The 20,087-nt window shown below is 41.1% G+C and overlaps 1 protein-coding gene across 1 annotated transcript in view; it reads right to left on the minus strand.

Annotated features, from left to right (window-relative positions):
* Positions 1-4,224: 4,224 nt before the first annotated feature.
* Positions 4,225-20,087, minus strand: part of wnt7bb (wingless-type MMTV integration site family, member 7Bb) — a 40,330-nt gene continuing 24,467 nt past the window's right edge. Inside the window, exons 3-4 of the mRNA XM_061676582.1 lie at positions 9,494-9,765; positions 4,225-5,662 (exon numbers count right to left, since the gene is read on the minus strand). Of these exons, the coding sequence (XP_061532566.1) occupies positions 5,183-5,662; positions 9,494-9,765 (752 nt within the window). The 3' untranslated portion in view covers positions 4,225-5,182. The remainder of the gene's footprint in view (positions 5,663-9,493; positions 9,766-20,087) is intronic.

Raw genomic sequence — 20,087 nt, forward strand, 5'->3', positions numbered from 1 at the left:
CACTAAGCTTTTTCTGCAGGCTGGTGCAATGGAAGAAGCTATTGTAGTTTAAAAGTGCAGGTTGCTGATCCAAATTAGGATTACTCGGCCTTGGTGGAGGTCTGAGCTCCCTGAGTGCCTCTCTATATTCTTTTCTCAGAGTGCTTTAGCATTAGCATGCCTCGCACACGGCTGATTCTGCAGCTGAATCCGCTCTCTCTGCCAACTCTTCTCAATTAGCTCCTTCTCCCGCTCCATAACGAGCCTTTTCACACTTTTCCGGCCTACTCATGCACGTCCTTGTTTCCGTCGAGCCATCCCGTCCATCTCAACAAGAACTGTATTGGGTCCTGTGTGTCCCAAAAACAAAAGGGACACTGAGCCGTTTTATTCGCTTTTAAAACCCATTTGCATGATGCTCTTCAACCCGTCGAGCGAATCCGCTCAGCTCTGCCAACGCGGAAAATGCGACAGTGTAATCTGGCACATCCAAATATCCCCTAAGGATCATTCTCTGTGTGTACACATCGAGCTATTACGTGTTCTATAGAAATGTAATGCTATTTATTTTTTAAATATAAATTAGATATATGGTATCCACAATGCATAACAAGGGCACTCAAACGAGCCAGACCTCCAGTATCAGTTATGTTATTATCAGAAACAGTCAATCATTGTTTTACTTAGTTCTCAATATGTTCCACGCAATTGTAGTTAAGATGGTTAAATACTAAAAAAAAAAAAAAAGTTAAAGTTGATCAACATATTTTTTTTGTGCTGGATAAAGCACCTAAATATAAAATTACATTTTTTGAGTGCATGAAAACAAACACTATTCTTTTTATTAGTTTTTTATTTGTTATATTATATTTTTCTCCACACTATTGTAGTTTGTCATTAACTAAAAATATAATTGATGGATTTAATATGAATTCGAGTTTTATTTTTATTTAACTTAGCAGGACTAAAATTGTGTTAAAACTAACAGGAGTCAATGGGAATTTTTCTTTTACAATTTGTTATGTTTTTATTCGATTTTTTGGAGTGTACCAGGCAAAATTATAACCACTTTTTAAAAAATTGTGCTTGAAAGACAGATAAATACTTTATTCATTCTGTGAGGGTATATTGAATATTTGGGAAATTTGGCGGATGTACACTGAAAAAATACATATAAATACAACACTTTTTTTTTTTTGCTCCCATTTTTCATAAGATCTACAATTTTTTCTAGTACACAAAAGGCCTATTTCGCTCAAATATTCTTCATAAATCTGTCTAAATCAGCATCTTGATGTCACATCTGTGAGTTAGATTAATTATCTTGGCAAAGGAGACGTGCTGACGAAAACAGATTTGTGAAGAATATTTGAGAGAAATAGGCCTTGGATTATCTTGGCAAAGAAGAAGTGTTCATTGACAGATTTAGACCGATTTGTGAAGAATATTTGAGGTAAGAGCCCTTTTGCATACATAGAAAGAATCTTAGATCTTTGAGATCAGCTCATAAAAAATGGGACCAAGAACAAATGTGTTGCATTTATATTTTTGTTCAGCATCATAAAAGTGAGTTTTGCCATTGGAAGCATTATATAATACTGTTTATAACTTTATTTTTGCAAATCCTTACCGTAAAAATAGTTGGACGAACTTGGAACTTTCCGACGAAAACCCGACTGTATGTCCGATTATGGTCCATTTCACATTTTTTCACAATTCGATAGTATTGGTCTGTCCCCATGCCAGCTGCTATTTTTTTCCACATGATTAACCAATTTAAAGTGTTGATAATATCTTGAGAGCAAATCTATTAACTCTCTTGGACACTTCAACTGTCTGTCGTAAAACACAACTTCCTCATTCCACAGGAGCCTTACGGCATTATTTCGCCTCAAGATTGAAAGTCTGGATTTCTGGAGTCTGTTTTTTATTTTTTCGACAATTTCGAGTGAAAATACTACTATATACATTTGAATAAGCTTGTTTTGTCAAAAATCTATAGTGTGACACTTATTTCACCATTTAGTTTTTCCCACACAAGCCCTAAAATGTGTGTCCATATTCAACTTTGTTTGGGCAGAATCCTACGATATTTTCACCCCGCTTATATCATCTACCGCAGTGGCAGCCACCAGTGCAAATAATAATGCAAAGTGAAGTGATGAGGTGAAAGAACCGCGGTGTCCCCAAACTGCACATAACACACGTCCCCAGTGCGTGTGGATTATAACAAAAAATTAATCCAACTTGATGAATGAATAAATCAAATATTCTGGGGGATTTCTAATACAGGGGGTACTGGTGCTGAATTCAATGCTAATGAAATGGAATTTGGCTGCTTCTCCAATGTCAAACGCATGGCGGAAGCTCCTCTCCATGCTGAGAGGTCATGGACTTGTGTTGCATGCGCGCCACAATGAAGACATACAACCGCAGCGCGTTACTAGCATGTCCAAGTCAGCGCACGGCTTGATTTATTTTTTGTCTTTCACTTTTAATGATTTATACCTCCGAACAAAGCTGCCAGCTGCTGTATTAAGCCTTATTGGAATGCTCAATAACAGACGTTGACATGACGTTTGGCTCAACACACACACACACACACACACACGTATACACACACACAGTGATGACCAGATTTTAATGTGTGTGCTTTTCCTCAAAGGCGAGAGGATTTATGGAAATAATAGGCTTGGTTATGTGCGGGGCCACTCGACAGAGCAGGAACACTCTTGTAGCAACATGCTTTTAGCAGTAAAATGAAAAATGCGGATTCCTGTCTTTGGGTTCAAGAACGTGTTGTCCTGTGTTGTTTCGCTGCAAAAATGTTTCACTTTGTTTGAAAATAATCTCTTTGCATTTTTGTCACATTTTACTTTTAAGAGATATTTATTGTCGCTTTTCAGTGAAATACTGTACGTGTCGCTCAAAATTAGGTAACTTTTTAAAAGAAAAAAAGCAGGTATATATCCATTGTTTTCTTTTCACCAAAAACCTTTTTTTTAATATGGCCGTATCTATGAAGTACTTTAAATGAGTGTTTGTCATTCCAAATCTCCAAATGTTCTTTTGGTTCTATCCAAAATTTAAAACCAAAAGAAGATTACAGTATTGTAGATTAAAACTAAAAGAAAAAGTGGATGCTTTTGTTTCTTTTCACCCAAAACCCAAAGATATATTTTTAGAAAAAGTCTCTGTTCATGAATTACTTTGAATATCGTCACTGTCCATTGAAGAAAAAAAAACTACTCCTACTAATAATTTGAATAATAATAATACTTTGTATTTATAAAGTGCTATTCTGATTGTAATTTTTTTTAGATGTATTTCAATTCAAAATAAATAAAAAAGTGGATGCTTTAGGAGATGCATGCATTTTACTGGCGGTCAAATGAAAAGCATGTATCTCCCAAATTTGTCTTTTCAGGAAAAACACAAAGAAAATTAAAAAAAAATGTATAACAAAAAATGGTGCAATAGAGAAGCATGTATCTTCAAAGCTCGATTTTAAAAGAACAAATTCAGAAAACATGGCAATAATGTAGAATTATTACCGATTGAATTACAGGAGAATATTATTTCATTATTTCGTTGCCTGGTGTTGGATTTTTTTTTTTTAAAGACAGCTTTGGGAAAATGATATTTAAAGTTAACAAATAGGATAAACGCTTTATAAAATCTACTGTGCAATGATCGACATTGACAAGCTTACATTTAATTGATGTCACAAATATTATCTTATCTTAATATGCTCTGTTCACCAAAGGAGGATTTTTCCTGAGCCCCAGTCCATTTTTCTGCACATAACCGCACACAAAAAAAAAATTATTGCAATCAATGTTTCGGGAGTTATCATGTTTTATTGGCAGTAGACAGTAGTTTTGCACACTGATTTTTGTCATGCACTGATGTCACTGATTAGTGGCTTGATTGCAACCTTTCTATTCGTCTTGGTGTTTTGAACTTTGGTGAGAAGATTACTGATGAAACTCCCAAAGACGTGAGCTATAAGACACCAGATACATTGGAACCTCTAAGGTGGAAGAACATTGAGAGACACATGGGAATTTTTCAAACTTTGAATGACCATGTACAAAAAAAATCAACTCTGACGTGATTATTCCTCGCTCTTGTGTTTATTTGTATCGTGCTCGTTGGCTGTTTTTCTTTTCTTTCTCCCCCCCCCCGTCGATTTCGACTCGTTTGGGGTGTTCCACATCAGAGGATCCACTGTAAAATGGGTAATTGCTAATGTAAAGTAATGTTAAGTGAGTGCGTAGAGGCAACTCAACGGTCAGCGACAACATAAATAGACGTGCCTTTGGTGAGTACTTTTCAAATGGGGACTTTTATTTAGCACGAATGAAGAGAAAGTATCAGTGCAGCACTCGACAACAACATCCAGCTTCCAGGAACATTCCCGCCGCTCGAACATCCAACGAGACGTCACCCCGCGCCAGCAACGGAGCGCGAGAAAAACAAACGATGCAACACTTAAATAGAGCCAAGGTGTTGGGAATGCGAGACACGTTTTAAAGAGGCTCTTTTTAACAAGAGAAGATGAGGTGTTTTAAGGGTCGGATGGGGGTGTTTTCTTAAAGACATACAGCTTCAGTCAGAGCTCCTAAAGTACTTTCTTTACACTTAGTACAAAAAAAAAGACATCTCTACCCGTTAGTGCTTTGTTTTTTGTTTTTTTTTAAAGATACTATTACATAAATAAACAATTTATATTTCAGTGTGCAGAACAGACAGTTCCAGTGTGACTGGAAGACTAACATTAACTCCACCATATTCCAGTTGGCAGCAGAAGCTTCCGCAGAGTTTTCCGCTCAATATTTTAATTTTTTGGGTACACCTCAACGCACCTTGCTTACAAAATTGTGTCCCAATGTGCGCCCCGAGCCAATTCGGCATGGGACTCGGGGGCGGTCGTCCAAGTCCGCTGACGCACTCAGAAAACTCATGGAGGTTTTCGCTCATTGACAAAGGCTCTTGTGGGTCTTAAAATCCCAGAGTGCACTTCTCACCGTGTTGTGGTCACTGCGTACATCCTGGCGTGAAGTCGCCTACTGGTAGTTTGCGTTTTACTCTGTGAAAAGCAAATTAAAGATTCTTGTGTGCAAAACGATGCCGTGAAGAGCTGGTAGTGTCGATGGCCAAAAAATCTCTCACTGGTCCTTATCTGGCGTTCCGTGGTCCTCTACTTGCAGGTGAACACCTCCGTCCGCTCGCTGCACGTGTTGCACTTGACGAAGCAGCACCACTGGAACTTGCAGTTGCACTGCCACACTTTGGTATACTGGTGCGTGTTGTAACCCCGCCCGCAGCACATGAGGTTGCAGCCGTCCGTGTGCGGCGAGGTGCGGTTGCAAAGGCGCCCCTGGGTGCCCACGCTGCCCGTGGCCGCGTCCTCCTCGCAGTAGTTGGGCGAGCTCTCGATGTACACGAGGTCCGTGTCCATGGGCTTGCGGTAGCCCTGAGTCTGCTTCACCTTCAGGTGGCTGGGCTGTCGCAGGCGGTTGGCCCGCATCACCTCCACGTGCACGGCTTCGTTGTATTTGTCCTTGAGCACGTAGCCGATCTCCCGGAACTTGGGGAGCGTCGTCCAACACGTTTTGGTGGTGCAGGAGCCCGAGACGCCGTGGCACTTGCACTCAAGCTTCATCCTTTCTTCTAGAACCTGTGGAGAAGAAGAAAGTTGAGAGTAGACCCCAGTCTACACTTATGAACAATACAAAGTGTGTCAGAAAAGTTCCAGGACTGGCAGGGCCTTACAAGAAGCGCAGTGGCTCCTAAGTTAAAATTTTCAGGGTGCAAGCAGAACATTTTGTGGTGCACACTGTAAATCAACTTGCAAAGTGAATATTCACATTTCCTCTCATTTCCACTGTGTTACTGATAAATTCTTTGACAATAAATGCAGAAACTACAACGTTTTAAATTCACATTTTACGGTAGTTTTAACACATATGTTACACAGCTGAAATACTAAAAATGTAAAGTTAATGTTTAGGCCAGCAGTGCCAGAATGATCAGAACATTTCATGTGCACGTGTGTTGTGGGAAGTGACAGCAGAATTTTCAGTTCATTGAATTTGACTCCCTGAAAACAGAATTTCCTGCCTTTTTTTTTTTGCCACAGATGTTTCTTCACAAAATGAGTCGAACTCCTTATCAGGGTTGGTCTCTTCTGGCACACGAGGTTTATTGGGGGTAAATGTAAGCACGGATAGTTTTCTTCTTCCATTGTTCAATGTTTACAAGAATGATGTGAAACCTGGAAATTTGGGCGATAACCCCCAAGACCCGCCTCTTCTCACACATTAGCCGATCAGTGGTCATTTTAGGTTGAGAGAAATGCTAGTTGGATGTTTTCTTTGGCGAAATAAATAGGTTATTGAGAGAGGTTATTGATCAACCACTACACTATATTATACTGGCTGTTGGCTATTGGTGTTTGGTGTATTTGCTCACGGCTCACGTGAGGATATAAGGCCGCTCGTCAGCTAGCATTAGCGGATGGCTTTTCAGATGGGCGTGCATAGTACTTGTGCTTTTGTTATGTTTGTTATTGTTATTTTTTGTTATATTATTTTGCATATGTGGCGAGTGAATGTGTTACCGGTTACATTTTTAGTAAACTATTTCCACGTTTGAGACACTGCTGCTAGTTTGTTGTGCGTTCCAATTGACCTCAACTACAACAGTCATTGCGGGGTGGTAAAGTTGACGCGTCGTAAATTCATTATTCATCAACAGATGAATAATGAATTTACGTTATAACACACCCACTTACAGATGATACATTTTGAAAGTAGTCCATTACGTTACGTTGCATAGCGTAGTGACGTTATCAAGCTGGCTAACAACATGGCGCCCACACAGACGTTCCTATGTACGGCTTTGAGTGGAACCATTTGAGACCCTTTGACAAAATGACATGTAGTGTTTTGTCTACTATGCGAATGCTTGAGCTTTTGCTACGTGGAAGTACATGTGACATCATGGTAAAAAGGTCTATCAGGGGTAGATGTTAGTCACATCATTGAAGTACCGTATGGGCACGATATTCAATGTCAGTGTTAAAAAGAAAAAAAACTACACCACAAGCAGTACTATTTAAAAGGCAAAAGGAGAAAAAAACTGAAGTTGTGTGTTGAATAAATGTTTCGTCGTTGCATAGTGTCTCCATTTGTTTGGCAGGTTGAGTTTTTTTCCCCCCAGTGTGGATTTTCCCTGCCATCTCATTATCCCTATCAAACAAACACACGACGCGAGAGTTGTTCGCTGATCCTCCGCAGGCTCACGCTCCAGTCCGGTCCGGTCTGCGCGGTGAGGATTACCAAAAATGTAAAGAGCGAGAAGCCACAAGGAATGCGGCGCGCTGAAGTTCCTGACAAATAGATGGAAACGTTTACTTACAGCGTGTCCGTCAAAGCTTCTCATCTGTCACAACACGTATGCACACACACTCCAAACGCCACATAAAACGGGGACGGCTGATCTACACACTTTTTACAGCTTTTTATAACAATCCGGTCGCAGTAAAAGATCCTTTTTATCAGCTCATTCATCTTGATTTTATGAATGCACCGACCCATTTTATATGGAATCTCTTGGCCTGTGCACACACGCGGGGAAACAGAGTGATGGACAGTCCACTAGGAAGATGCTTCGAATTAAGTAACATACAATTTCGGAGTTGTTTTGTGAAATCTCACTGCAAGGACTGCCGAGGTAGACAGAGTGTGCATTATTCCATATAGCAACTATGTATCCCAGCACCAATCTATTTTTTTCTATATCTTTTCATAAGGTTGTAAAAATTAAGTGCCAGGGTACTTCGGGGTGACATAAAGTCATTGACTACCACTGACTTGAATGACAAAAACTTGTTGTGTTTGGGGTTGCACCGCCAGATATACTGGAACCCAAAATTCTGAGGATTTTGTTCCCCCGATTTTTTATTTATTTTTTTAATTACAAATTAATCCAGTAGAACCTGTGTGTGAGGATACATTGTGTGGGTGTCGTAAAGCTAAGATCGCAAGACTGCCTAGAGGCGAAGAAGTCACTTCTAAATAGAAAGACTAGGAACCATTTTTGAACTGCTTGACATTTCTTTGAGTAAGCTAGCAAAACATAAAGGCTAGCCTCCTAGCTAACGTCAGCTCTACTGTGCACTATCCATTTTGGTGTCAAAAGAGCACATCTCAGTTTTGCTCTTGGAAATTTGATTTGCACACTGTAAAAAATTATTTTCGAGAGTGGTAAATATAATCCATGAAAATCATCAAATATTTACATGACAATATTAGATAGGTAAAACATCCCAGAAATGAGGGTACATATTACCTACACTACCAATTTGACAACAGTAAAAAGTGTTACCAAGAAAAGTTGAGTAAAATCAGCGTCGCAGTGTCACAGATTAACAGCCAATCAAAAATGGCGACTTGTATCACATGATCTTTCAAAACAAAAACTACCTTTCTGGGTCCTAAGCGAGATCCAGCTAGCCGTCGCCAATCCGTACCAAAACAGTATATAAAGTGATATACTGTATATTGTTTTACAATAATACAGAACTACATTTCTAATTGTATATGTATGTGGTGCTTAAAAGCAAAGTGTGGAGAGTCTCTGTCACTGAAATCCAGTGTAGTTAATGAATGGGTCATTCATTGTCAATAGCCTCTCAAATATCCACACACTCACCTTTTTCTTGCCCGTTTCCTCTTTTTGGTTTAAAAATATAGCAAAGGCAGCCATTGCAATCCACTTTTTCCTTGACAACTGCAATTTTTTTTGTGATTCAATGTAATATACATAGCCCCTTAAAACATTGGTTTCCGATAAGAATGCCACAGGTTACAGTTTTTTTTAGCGGGTCGCCAAGTGTGCGAGGGTCGGTCGGCAACTGGAATTTATTCTCGATTGTTCAATTGAGTCGCTGTCGGTCGCTTCACGTCGCAAAGTGTGCGCGGGGGGGCCTTCGAATCCCCAACTCGCAGCCTTAAACGAGTAAATTTGCAATGACGTATTCCGACCTGGCACAGCGCACACCACTGCAGAAGCATCCCACAGCTGACTCCCCTTAAAAAACATAATAATAATAATTCCATGGAGACTCATTTGTGAGTATAGAATCACTTCATTTTGCTCGTCACGCTCCCTTGTCAGCCGAGGTGACTAGTAGAATAATAACGTTGGCCAGTGTCACGACAGAGAGATTAGCACGGATGCTAACGTGGCAGCAGTTTTATCAGAATCGGACAAAAATTCTTCCTGAAAAACAGAATGTTTGCACTACGTATGTTTTACCCTTCTATGTGTTCACCTGATTGGCATCTTGTGGAAGTAACACACACAAGATTAATCCAGTAAGCTATTTTCCAAACAGTTTCTATCAGGTCTTTCTCATATGCTGTTGAGAAACAAATTCCTTAATGATCCAACTTGGGAATGTTTGTACCATTTCCGGGGCCCCCACCTCCCAAAAATATCTTACCTTTCTCCCCGCCTCATTGTTGTGCAGATTCATCAGGCGACGTGGGGTCTTCTTAATCTCCCGGGCGTCGACAAACCGCCGGGAGAACTCGATGCCGTACTTGATGTCGGCCGAGCACCCTCCCCACTTCCAACCCTCCTCCTGATTATAGTAGCCCTGCTTCTCCCGGTCGCAGCCGCACTGGCTCAGGTTGCCCTGGCTGCACGCCGCCGTGATGGCGTGGGCCACACCCGCCGCCGTGATGGCGTAGGTGAACGCCGCCTCCCGGCTGCCTGGAAGAGGGAAAATAGACGGTTTCTTTCGGAAGACTGAGGGTGTGGGCAATGTCAAAAGACACAGTGGGGATCCAGTTTTACAAAACCAAAAGAGAGAATCCGCCCTTCGATTAATTTTCTATTGCGCCTGTATTCATTATCACACCTACGGCCAATTTACAACAGGGATGTTCTAACGTTTTCCAACGAGGACGCATACAAAACAAAATTGAAGGATGCGAGGAACATGACTTCAATTATTTCTTAAACATACTAAAACCAAACCACAAAGCAATTGTATATTGTTAATATATTATACTTAAAAATGTTGCTGACTATGCTTGCTGCATTTTGTTAACATTCATCGGCTCACCCCCAAATCTGCGAAAATTCAGCCCCCGAAACCAATTTCACTTAGGAACATTAAATTAGGTAGGCAAGTCTGTCATCCTGAGTAGACCCACAAAAAAAGTCTCAATAGGCCACGCCTGAAAAGATGCAGGAAGTCTGCAATTTTGGTTTAAAGCGGCCATTTTAGCGTCATTTTCCGGGAGAGGGCGTCCTTCAAACATCAACTTGTCCTACAGAGTTTGTCCGGTTCCTACCAAATTTCAACAACCTCTACTAACTAGACAGATGGCTGACGCTCAAGTGGGAAAAATTTGAATTTCAGTCAATATGTGTAAACTTTGATGACTCATCATCTGTCCACACTGTAACAGCACAACTCCAGGACAGAGGGTAACGGAGAGATTGAGCGAACAGCAACCCCCATCAAATTCTCCATCCAGCACCTCAGACAGGCGCGAGGGCCTGTTCATCGCTGCGGACAGCTTGCCAACTTTCTGCTGTTAAAACTGTAATTCCGTTATCGTGGTACTAATAAAATCTTATTCTATTGTATTCTAATCAAAATATGATCCCTAGTTGCTCACTCTATGATTGCAGTGATTTGGTAACAAATATAAGTCAATGTTTATGCCGGGATAAGACATTAAATGCCCTTCCCACTTGCCTCCTGCACCTTTGTAGGAATGTGGTCCCCTTTCTGACCACAAAGCATTCCGGGCCCCGCTGTTGGGAGTGCAGTGTTGGAATTTTTGTGCGGTGAGAGCTGGTCTAGGTGCTGTCCAAAGTGCTGAATTCCTCAACGGTAGCACCTTGTGTGCAGCAACCCGGACTGCAAACGACCGCCATGTTCTGGTCCCGCTGCCTCAGTGACGACAATTAAGGCGCTTCAGCATCTCATTTTATTAGTTTTTATCAAATTCCTGCCTCCCTGCCAGCTTCTGACCTTGTCAGGCAGTCGGATTGGCGTGATCTCACAAATCCACGTTGCCAAGCTTCAAGCTGATGCAATGAGTGGACTACCAGTGTGAGAGAAGCGACTGGAAGTCTAAAATCAGTGGCAGCAACCACCTACACTACCAGTTCATGTGAACACAATGTACTTTTCTGCTTGTTGATCAGATTTTCCCCTGATGGATGTGACACAATTTGTCCAAAGTTTCTACCCATTCATCAAGGTTGAAGATTCGTCGACATATCAATCATTATTATTCTCGCATTCTGTTGATTCTTGTGTTTTGGAACAACTGAGGCAAACTGAGTTTGCAGATGCAATGTTGATTCAACTAGTTTGCAACTGAAAGGAAATAAATTATGACTTACGACAAGGCTATTTTATTTGTTACATTGCCTTGTTGTTTTTTTGTATTGTTGAAACAATCATAGTAGAAATTATTACTCTAGAAAGAAATATATGTCGTCAAACTTTTTTTCTTTTTTTTTTCTGCCATCTAAAATTAATGTAGAATTAAAAATGTTCCCCAATGCCTGGAGGTAATCTTGGAATGAAAAATTAAATACACATGATTGCATTTTATAGATAGTGCACTTTTAATCATAATGCTAGTTAGTTTTTAATATTTTTACCTTTTACGCTTTCTATACAGCTTATATCCTGTTCAGGATGGCCGGAGAGCTTGAGGCCTATCACAGCTGTTTTCGGCCAAATGTCAGACAACACAATCACAACAATTATGGCGCACATATAGAGACAGACAATCATTCACAAGTTTGCATTATTACTCAGTAGGAAATGAACCCACACTTTCTGAACGGAAATCAGGTGACTGTTGTTAACATCTCTAAGCATATACAGTATATATTAGAATTTTATACATACCTTAATTTTTTGGGGTAATATTTTTTCCCACCAATTGGAAAGTTGAGACATTTACTTCAATGCTGTGAATGCTTGATACTCCATTCATCAAAACCTATGATTACATCGTGTGTTTGAGCGAAGGGTCAAGTTGAACAGGTCGTAGTGGTTCGCCTTTCATATGAAATCAGCCGTGTCTGGCTACTATTAAAGCAACAAAACAAATCATTCTAGACTACAATTACTACAATACAAGACAAGGAGTGATGTGGTAATGAACACTAACTGAGGCTGAGATATCCCAGAGTCCTCAGCTACTCTCCTATTGGCCACAATAAGGCCTCTTGTCTAAAAGAGGCCGCTAAAAGTCAAAAACAGACCGAGGGCTATGACGGCACCAGCCTCCCTTCAATCCTTCATTCATGCGGGCGGCTCAGAGCAGCAGAAACAATGAGGACCACAAAGGGTTTCAGAGCATCTTTTGATGTATGTTGTGTAATACACTTACTTGCAAATACTGTATTTGGCACTCCTGGGTTGGAAGCCCTTTGCTCATAGAAGCCCATCAAGTCATGTCGGCTTCCATGGCAACACATAAACTGGAGGAAGTTCATTTGAGTCGCATTGCTTACTGTGCAGCTGTTTTCCATTTAATTTCCTATTTATTCACCTCTTGTTTTAATCTCACAGGCCTTTTTTTTTTTTTCTCTAACTCTTGGAGATATTTTCACTACCCTCCTCCCAAAAAAAAAAAAAAAAAAAAGAAGCCACCCGGTAGTTTCCTTTCCTGCACGACTAATAGCGCAACCGCGGGTTTGCCCGGTTGGGGACTGACGCACAACATCTCGCCGCCGCAATCTGTGGTAGTGAGATGCACCACCCAGTTGACAGACTCCATAGGAATGAACACACAGACTGACTCAACATATACTCATACAGTATCAGAAAAGAGTACACCCTTCACATTTTTGTAAATATGTTATATTTTTTCCATGGGACAATACTGAAGAAATGATGCTTTGCTATAATGTAAAGTACTCACTGTACAGCTTGTAGAACAGTATAAATGTATTTTTATTTTTATTCTGTACCATGACCGAGTCTGACCGTACGGTTCTATCGTAACACAAACATCAAAAAGGGAAAAAATGTATTTCTCAAAAAACGTCCCTCCATTTGTTAGTTAGAAGGCAACTTTCTGGTCCATGAAGATGATAGCACCGTACCATTGAGTCATAGAAGAACTTGTCCATCCATATATTAGCAGGACACTTGCTCATTTAAAAAAAAAAAAAAAAATGACAGAACCGTACCAAGATTGAGTCTGAGGTGAGTGGATGTTTCCATCATAACAGAGACAAACAAAAGTGTGTGTGTGTGTGGGGGGGACAGAACTCGGAATTTGTGTGTCTGTGTGCTTGTTAATTAATAGGCTACTTTCTGGCTCAAAGAGAAGGATGTAAGGCAGTAGGACTAGACGGACAGGACTCTACAATGTACATTTTGGCGGGGTGATGACTCAATCCGTGATGACTCACAAAGGGTTAGGACCTCCACCAAGGTTGATCAGTTGTAAAAAGCTTATGGTCATTTGTCTGTATTTTAGAAGGCGACTTCCTGTAGAAAAGGAAAATAATATATTTTATTCTGGGATGCAGGGATTGTTTTGATTGTGTCTCAAAGCGCACCCTACAGTATTTGCCTTTTATTTATCTGTTTTTTTTTTTTCAATTTATCTCTATTTATCTGTTCAGACATTAGGAACAGACAAAACACGCAAGATTAAATTCAAACCCAGTTCTTTCCCAGTTTTTGTATAATCTTTAATCTTTTTTTGGCAGTTTTTGTATAATCTTTCTCACAAACAGACCAACCAACTGACATGTGTAGACCACTTTTAAACCACTTTTTGCACTCGGGCCTAATTAAAGACTCAACCCATGCAAGTGCTAAAAAAGCACAATTAAAGTACGAGACATGCTTTTGTGTCTTAATAAAAGGGACACTCTGGGACTCCCTCCCAAAAAGAAGATGGTCAACCCTCTGTGTCCAGACTGCAAATGAATGGCGTTTGCGCAAAGCCACCACAGGCTAATTTAATCCCCAGCTATAACGCGACTCTTCGATCACAGTCCTGCTATATCGCAGATTTCTTTCCATTATTATTAAATATTTTCTACACCATTTTTGCTTGCAAATTGTTGTTGTTTTCATTGTGTTTAATTAAGTTTCAGTGTGATTACAGCATATGGAAGGCCATTTCAAGGCTTAAACTATAAAACTGTTTTTATTTTGATCCTGTTAATCTTATACGTGTTCAGTATTTTCTATACATTTTATGGTTGCAATTTTTGGCAGTTCGTTTATGTTTACAATGTGTTGAAAAAGTGTTTTCATAAGTTTAAATGTGTTTTATCCAAGCGACAAACCGAGCGACTGAATGCGACTGCAGTAGACATCGCAAAGAACAGTTTGCGACACACCATCTACTGATGGGCTGCAAGGGAAAAACTTTGAGGCTCCACCTTGTACTACATTATTTTTTATTGAACCAAAAAAACATGGCACGATTGTCAAGAAGAAGCAGATTCCCACAAAGAAAATGGGTGACAGTAAAGGCGAGTGGTTATTTTGAGAGGCTGCAAGCAATGATCGATCGCCCCATTCACTGACTGCACCTGTGCATTTCGGTGGCAGAGACTCTTCACACTTTGCTTTCTAGCCACAGGTAAATATGACATTGTCAATCAAGTTGAGTATTATTGTAAAGACGCAATATTAGTACAGCTTGGTGTGGCAGCGGCTTCCGGCCGGCTAGGTCTGCTTTATGTTTAGACCTCGGAAACATTTTTCTCTTATAAGCTCATCTTCATTTTTGATTGGCTGTTACATCTGCAACTTGTGACGGCATTAAACCAGCGTTCACATTTTGAATCACAGTCAAACCAGTGGCCCATTTACTTCATTGTTTAATTTCATATTTGATGGGTGAGAGACCCGAATATTTGTATACATGCAATTAAAAAGCAACTTATCAATAATATGCCGCCTTAAAATGAGTTCAGATGATGTTTCTATTGTCAATTCAACGGTGCTGCCTTGTCCATCACAAAACAAATCAGAGTTGTTCCGCCTAAATTGATGCAGAGTTATGGAAGACCTCAATCCCGAGTTCAGAATTTGCTGTATGCGCCGCCAAACACAAGGGTGGGGTGATGAAAAATCCAACCACAACACTCTGTTTTGTAATGGCAATGCGCCTTTCTCCCGTGTTGATGTGCGTGCAAGTGTACTCGCCGTGCCCTTAGCGGAGGAAGGGCCTTCTTTTGGCGAGGAAGCTGGTGTGGAGAAAAAGGCACCCGTATAACTCTCAAGAGGCTGGCCCCAGTGTCCTGAAAGCCCTCCAGGAGGAACCACCCTGGGGTTGCCTCAGTTGCTGCCAGTGGAAAATTGGAGTGACCAGAAAAACCTCAGTGAACTTGGAAACAAGCGGGAGAAAAGAATGGCGGAATATTAAAACAGATGTCTAATGTAGTTTGGAGGCAAGTGTCTGTTACACTATGCAAAAAGGGAAAGCAGATTAAATGGGGCGTCATTCTGAGCAGGTACAGGTGGTCGTAATGGGGTCGGAAATTTCCTGAAATGAATTCCTGGGAATTAATGGAATTTCATGGGAATTAATGGAATGAACAATACATTTACAAAACTGAAAGCTGGCTCTTAATAGAGAACATAAATATAGTTGTGGAAAATATATTCTAGCATAATCCTGACTAAACAATCAGGTTTCATGCAATGGCACTCGCACTTTGACCCTAAGTGCCCCAATTTATGTGATTTGGATACAACACCACTCAAGTTGCGTAAAATAAATAAATGAAGCAAATAAGGTGCTGTTGGAAAAATATATTTCCTTGCACCTATAAAATGGGACTCCATTATAAAAGCTCATAATATTTTGTTTGGTTGGTGCGTGCCAGTTGCATGAGACAGACGATAACTGCCTGCTGAGGTGCATATGTATGACCTCGCCAAAGGAGAAATAGGCAGACACCTCTTAGAAGCAACCATCCTGGTTTTATTTAAACTGTCTCCTTGCATGCACCGTTTTTATTTAATTGTATTGCTCATTCCCAAAGCGCTTGTACTGCCTCTTGTCGACTAAACATTTTCCCCTTGACAGGTGCGGTAATGCCCTCGCATGTGGGCAAGGAGAGCAAGGAGATCTATTTTGTACGGATTTCGCCTTATGACCAAACAAAATGTTCATATTTATACCCATCCATTAAGTTACCCTCAATTCCCAGTTAATTACCAGTACATGAAAAGTTTCCAATTTGGAATATTACCAAAATTCCTCAGCTTAACTTCCGATGGAAATTCACCAGACATTTTCCACCCCTTTGCAACTGTAATCGTGCATCATCAGGGGATAAAACTCTTACATTCAAATTTAAGTGACTAACTCTGGTGGATGCTTCCATATGTGCTGACCACAGCACATTGGACACCTGCCTGCCAATGCGGCGATGGCCGTGACGTCAGCGACGGGGGGACGCAAAAAAAGATGTCGCGGCTCGCCACTGGAGCTGCAGTCTGGCTTTTTTGGAGCGAGAGGCAGGCGCGACGCTGGGACAAATTTCTCATGACAGTGCACGGGAAGATTTACAAGCGCCGACGCTCGTATCGACGGGTGGAAGCTGCGGGGCCGGCTGAGGTCAGTCGGCCCCGATGTCCTCGCTGCCTGCAGGCTATGGTCAACTAAGGGCTGCTGACATGAGGAGACAAAGAAAGGCACAAACAGAGAAGAAATAAACTCCGCGGTGCTGTTTTGCCAACTAAATCTAGCAGAGGTAGCAAAAGAACTCATACTCTGTATTTAAGTACCAATACTATACAAAAGCAAAGCAGAAATACTGATTAAACTCCTGTACTTAAGAGTAAAAGAGTAGCCTACAGACTCTGAAATGTACTTAAATACAGATATAAAAGTGATTTTTTTATTGTCAATTAGATACAATACCTTTTTTGATATCCTGGCACTGGCCAAGATCATAACCTAAATTACTTGTACGTCAAATCAATGTTCCTCATTCAAAAGAACTGAAATTCAGCCCACCAGAAAAAACATCACATTTTATTGTTTGGTTTTTTTATTTTAAAAATATGCACACTGTTGTATAACAAAAATAATAAAAGAGAATGTAAAGAAATAAACTGGTTTAGAAAGTGTAATTACTGTACATTGGGCCAAGCCGAAAGTCACACAACACAGGTGCGCATCTTAAGCTAGTCATGCTTATTAAAGCTGTCAACTTTTTTTCCTGCTAAGAAGGATTTGTTTTTTTCCCTTTCAGGGGTCACCACAGGCGGTTTCCACTTGACTACACTCCGTGAAGTCCCTTCTTCTGAGGTCACTACTTGAAAATCTCTGCTAGCTCCTGAGCTGCTAGGGCTATCAACTGGAGGGGCTAGCCGCTACCTGCTCCTCTCCAGGTTAGCAACACGGCACCTTCGAAAACAACCATCCAGGGTCAACGGACACCCAACAAACAAACTCCTGGTGGACTGTTCCGTCGTTACACATCCAACGCTTAAGTCTTCAAGGGGAAACCCTGCGCGTAAGTACTCGTGCAGGATTGCCTAGCTATACCTCTACCGCAAATAGCACTCGGACACACTCACTAAATTCTAGTCTGTGGGCTCCAGTCGAAGATAATAGACACCGCCTTCACTTGGGGACTGAACTGCTGCTCCAACTACTGCAAACCGATTTTTTTTCTCAAGCGGCGGCTATCGTGTCTATCTCGTCTCTAAGTCGAGGTACTACTGTATCGAGATACACTCACTGACCACGTCATTAGCTACCCCCGCACAATGTACATGAGCTGTTGCAACAATTCTGCTTTTACAAAGATAATAGATGTTTTTATCTCATTGATTGACATAGTCAGAGAGATATTCATTTAACAGCATGTTCGTTGTTGTGGTTGTATGCTGTGCTGCATCTTCTTAATAATTTGCCAGTCTCCATCAGGTTGCCAAAACATAAAAAATAGCTATCATAAAGTGAAGTTGAATGAAATGTAGCAAGAAAGGGGTGGGGGGGGTGGAAGCCTGTATGGTGGATGAAAATGCCCCAGAGGAAATTTGGTTAGACTGCAGTGCTGTGTAAACACACACACACAAACACACGCACACACACACTAACAGCAGAGCCCAACAGTGCCACTGAATGGCCTCCCAGCCTGTTGATGGAGCCGTGAAGGGGAAGCTTTTTAAAGGCCATCCCGGACATGCACTCACGACCTCGACACACACACACACACACACACACACACACACACACACGGAGCAATGGACTTGGGAGTTTGTGCAGCTCCGAAAGCACATGCAGAGCAAACAAATGGCGCTGCAGTGACCAAAGGGAAAAGTGTCACCTGCTGGCGACCGGGAGTCTCTACACCTGAGCTGACTGAACATGAAGCATGATGGTTTGTTAGCATGTCCATAATTGTGCAAAATGTCCGAGAATATGTCATACATCACTGGCAAAAGTATTGGGCCACCATTAGCTTTGTTGTTTGAATGACGCTTTTCACAGGGTTCAGGATTCTTGCTGTTGCCACACAGCATACTTTGTTTGGCTCTTTATCTGAATGAAAAGTGGTGGGCAACTCTGCTCAATCTCGGCTCAGGCCTTATTATGTGCCCTGTGATTGGCTGGCAACCAGTCCAGCATGTACCCTGCCTATTGCCCATAAGTCAGCTGGGATAGGCTACAGCTCATCCTCAAACCTAATGAGGACAAGCAGAGAGAGGAAATGGCTGGCGAGATGGATCCTGCTGTTGCCACACTGCATACGTAGCACTTATAGAACAGGGGTGTGTGCAGCCTGTGGGCCATATACTGCCTGTGAGAGCACTTTATTCTAATGCAAAGTGTGATATTTCCAATACACTGACTGGGAGGTTTCATGCCATGCGATTCAGAAAACAAATAAAACCTCGGTTATGAAAAAGCCCCAAAACATTAAACCCAGAAATGCTCATAACATATAATAATAAACATTTGTTGGATTGTTGCGTCATATATTTTCATTCAGATGTCTGATTTTTTATCCATCCAGCAATTTTCTGAGCCGCTTATCCTCACTAGGGTCACGGGCGTGCTGGAGCCTATCCCAGCTATCATCGGGCAGGAGTCGGGGTACACCCTGAACTGGTTGCCAGCCAATCGCAGGGCACATACAAACAAACAACCATTGGCACTCACATTCATACCTACGGGCAATTTAGAGTTGTCAATTAACCTACCATGCATGTTTTTGGGATGTGGGAGGAAACCGGAGTGCCCGGAGAAAACCCACGCAGGCACGTGGGTTTATTTAGGCATTTATTTTTTTATTTTTTGGGTTGCATTCTAAGATTGCAGGTGATTTTTATTTCAGCAGAAAATCTGAAAGAAAATTGCAATTTGTCTTCAGTTTTACAGATATTGAAAGCATTATTTTTCACCAAATCCCTTGTTTTCCACTAAATCCCTTGTTAACATAAAAAGAACAATAGTATTTATATTTCATTGTCACTTGTGACTTCTGATTTCAAACTCAATTTGTGGTATGCAGTGGCAATGAAATTCAGGTGCAGTTGTGCATATCTAATAATATGAGGAGGTGATTATAAATTTATATGATTTTCACAGTCACAACCACAAGTACGATGTGTGCCATGATGACACCCCGGATTTAGAGTGTGCACAGTGCCTTACTGGGTGATTTTTTTTCTTAGTGTGAAGTCCGTATTTCTATAACATGAAACTTCCCAGTCAGTGTATTGGAAATGTCATTTAAAAATCAACATCATCAACTTTAGTTTCCACACTTTGCATTAGAATAAATCAAAGTCGCAGTGTGGCCGTGCCAGGGCTGACACCGTCTCCACGTCTGAGAGGCCCCAGCCGAAAAAAAGGGGGGCGGCAGGAAAGTCTGAGGAAAACCCCTCGTTTGGTGTACCGATGGGCTACTACTGTTTTCTGTTTCGCTTTCTTTGTACCGTTGCTATGAACGTACAGAACGCTCCCAGCAAATTACACACAAAGTTGCGGTCCGTGAGGTTTGCAGCTTGAGTTATTAGCACAGCAGTGTTTCTGTTAAAATAATATTGTTTTACC

This window comes from Phycodurus eques, chromosome 5 (assembly GCF_024500275.1).
Source record: "Phycodurus eques isolate BA_2022a chromosome 5, UOR_Pequ_1.1, whole genome shotgun sequence".
NCBI classification, from domain to species: domain Eukaryota; kingdom Metazoa; phylum Chordata; class Actinopteri; order Syngnathiformes; family Syngnathidae; genus Phycodurus; species Phycodurus eques.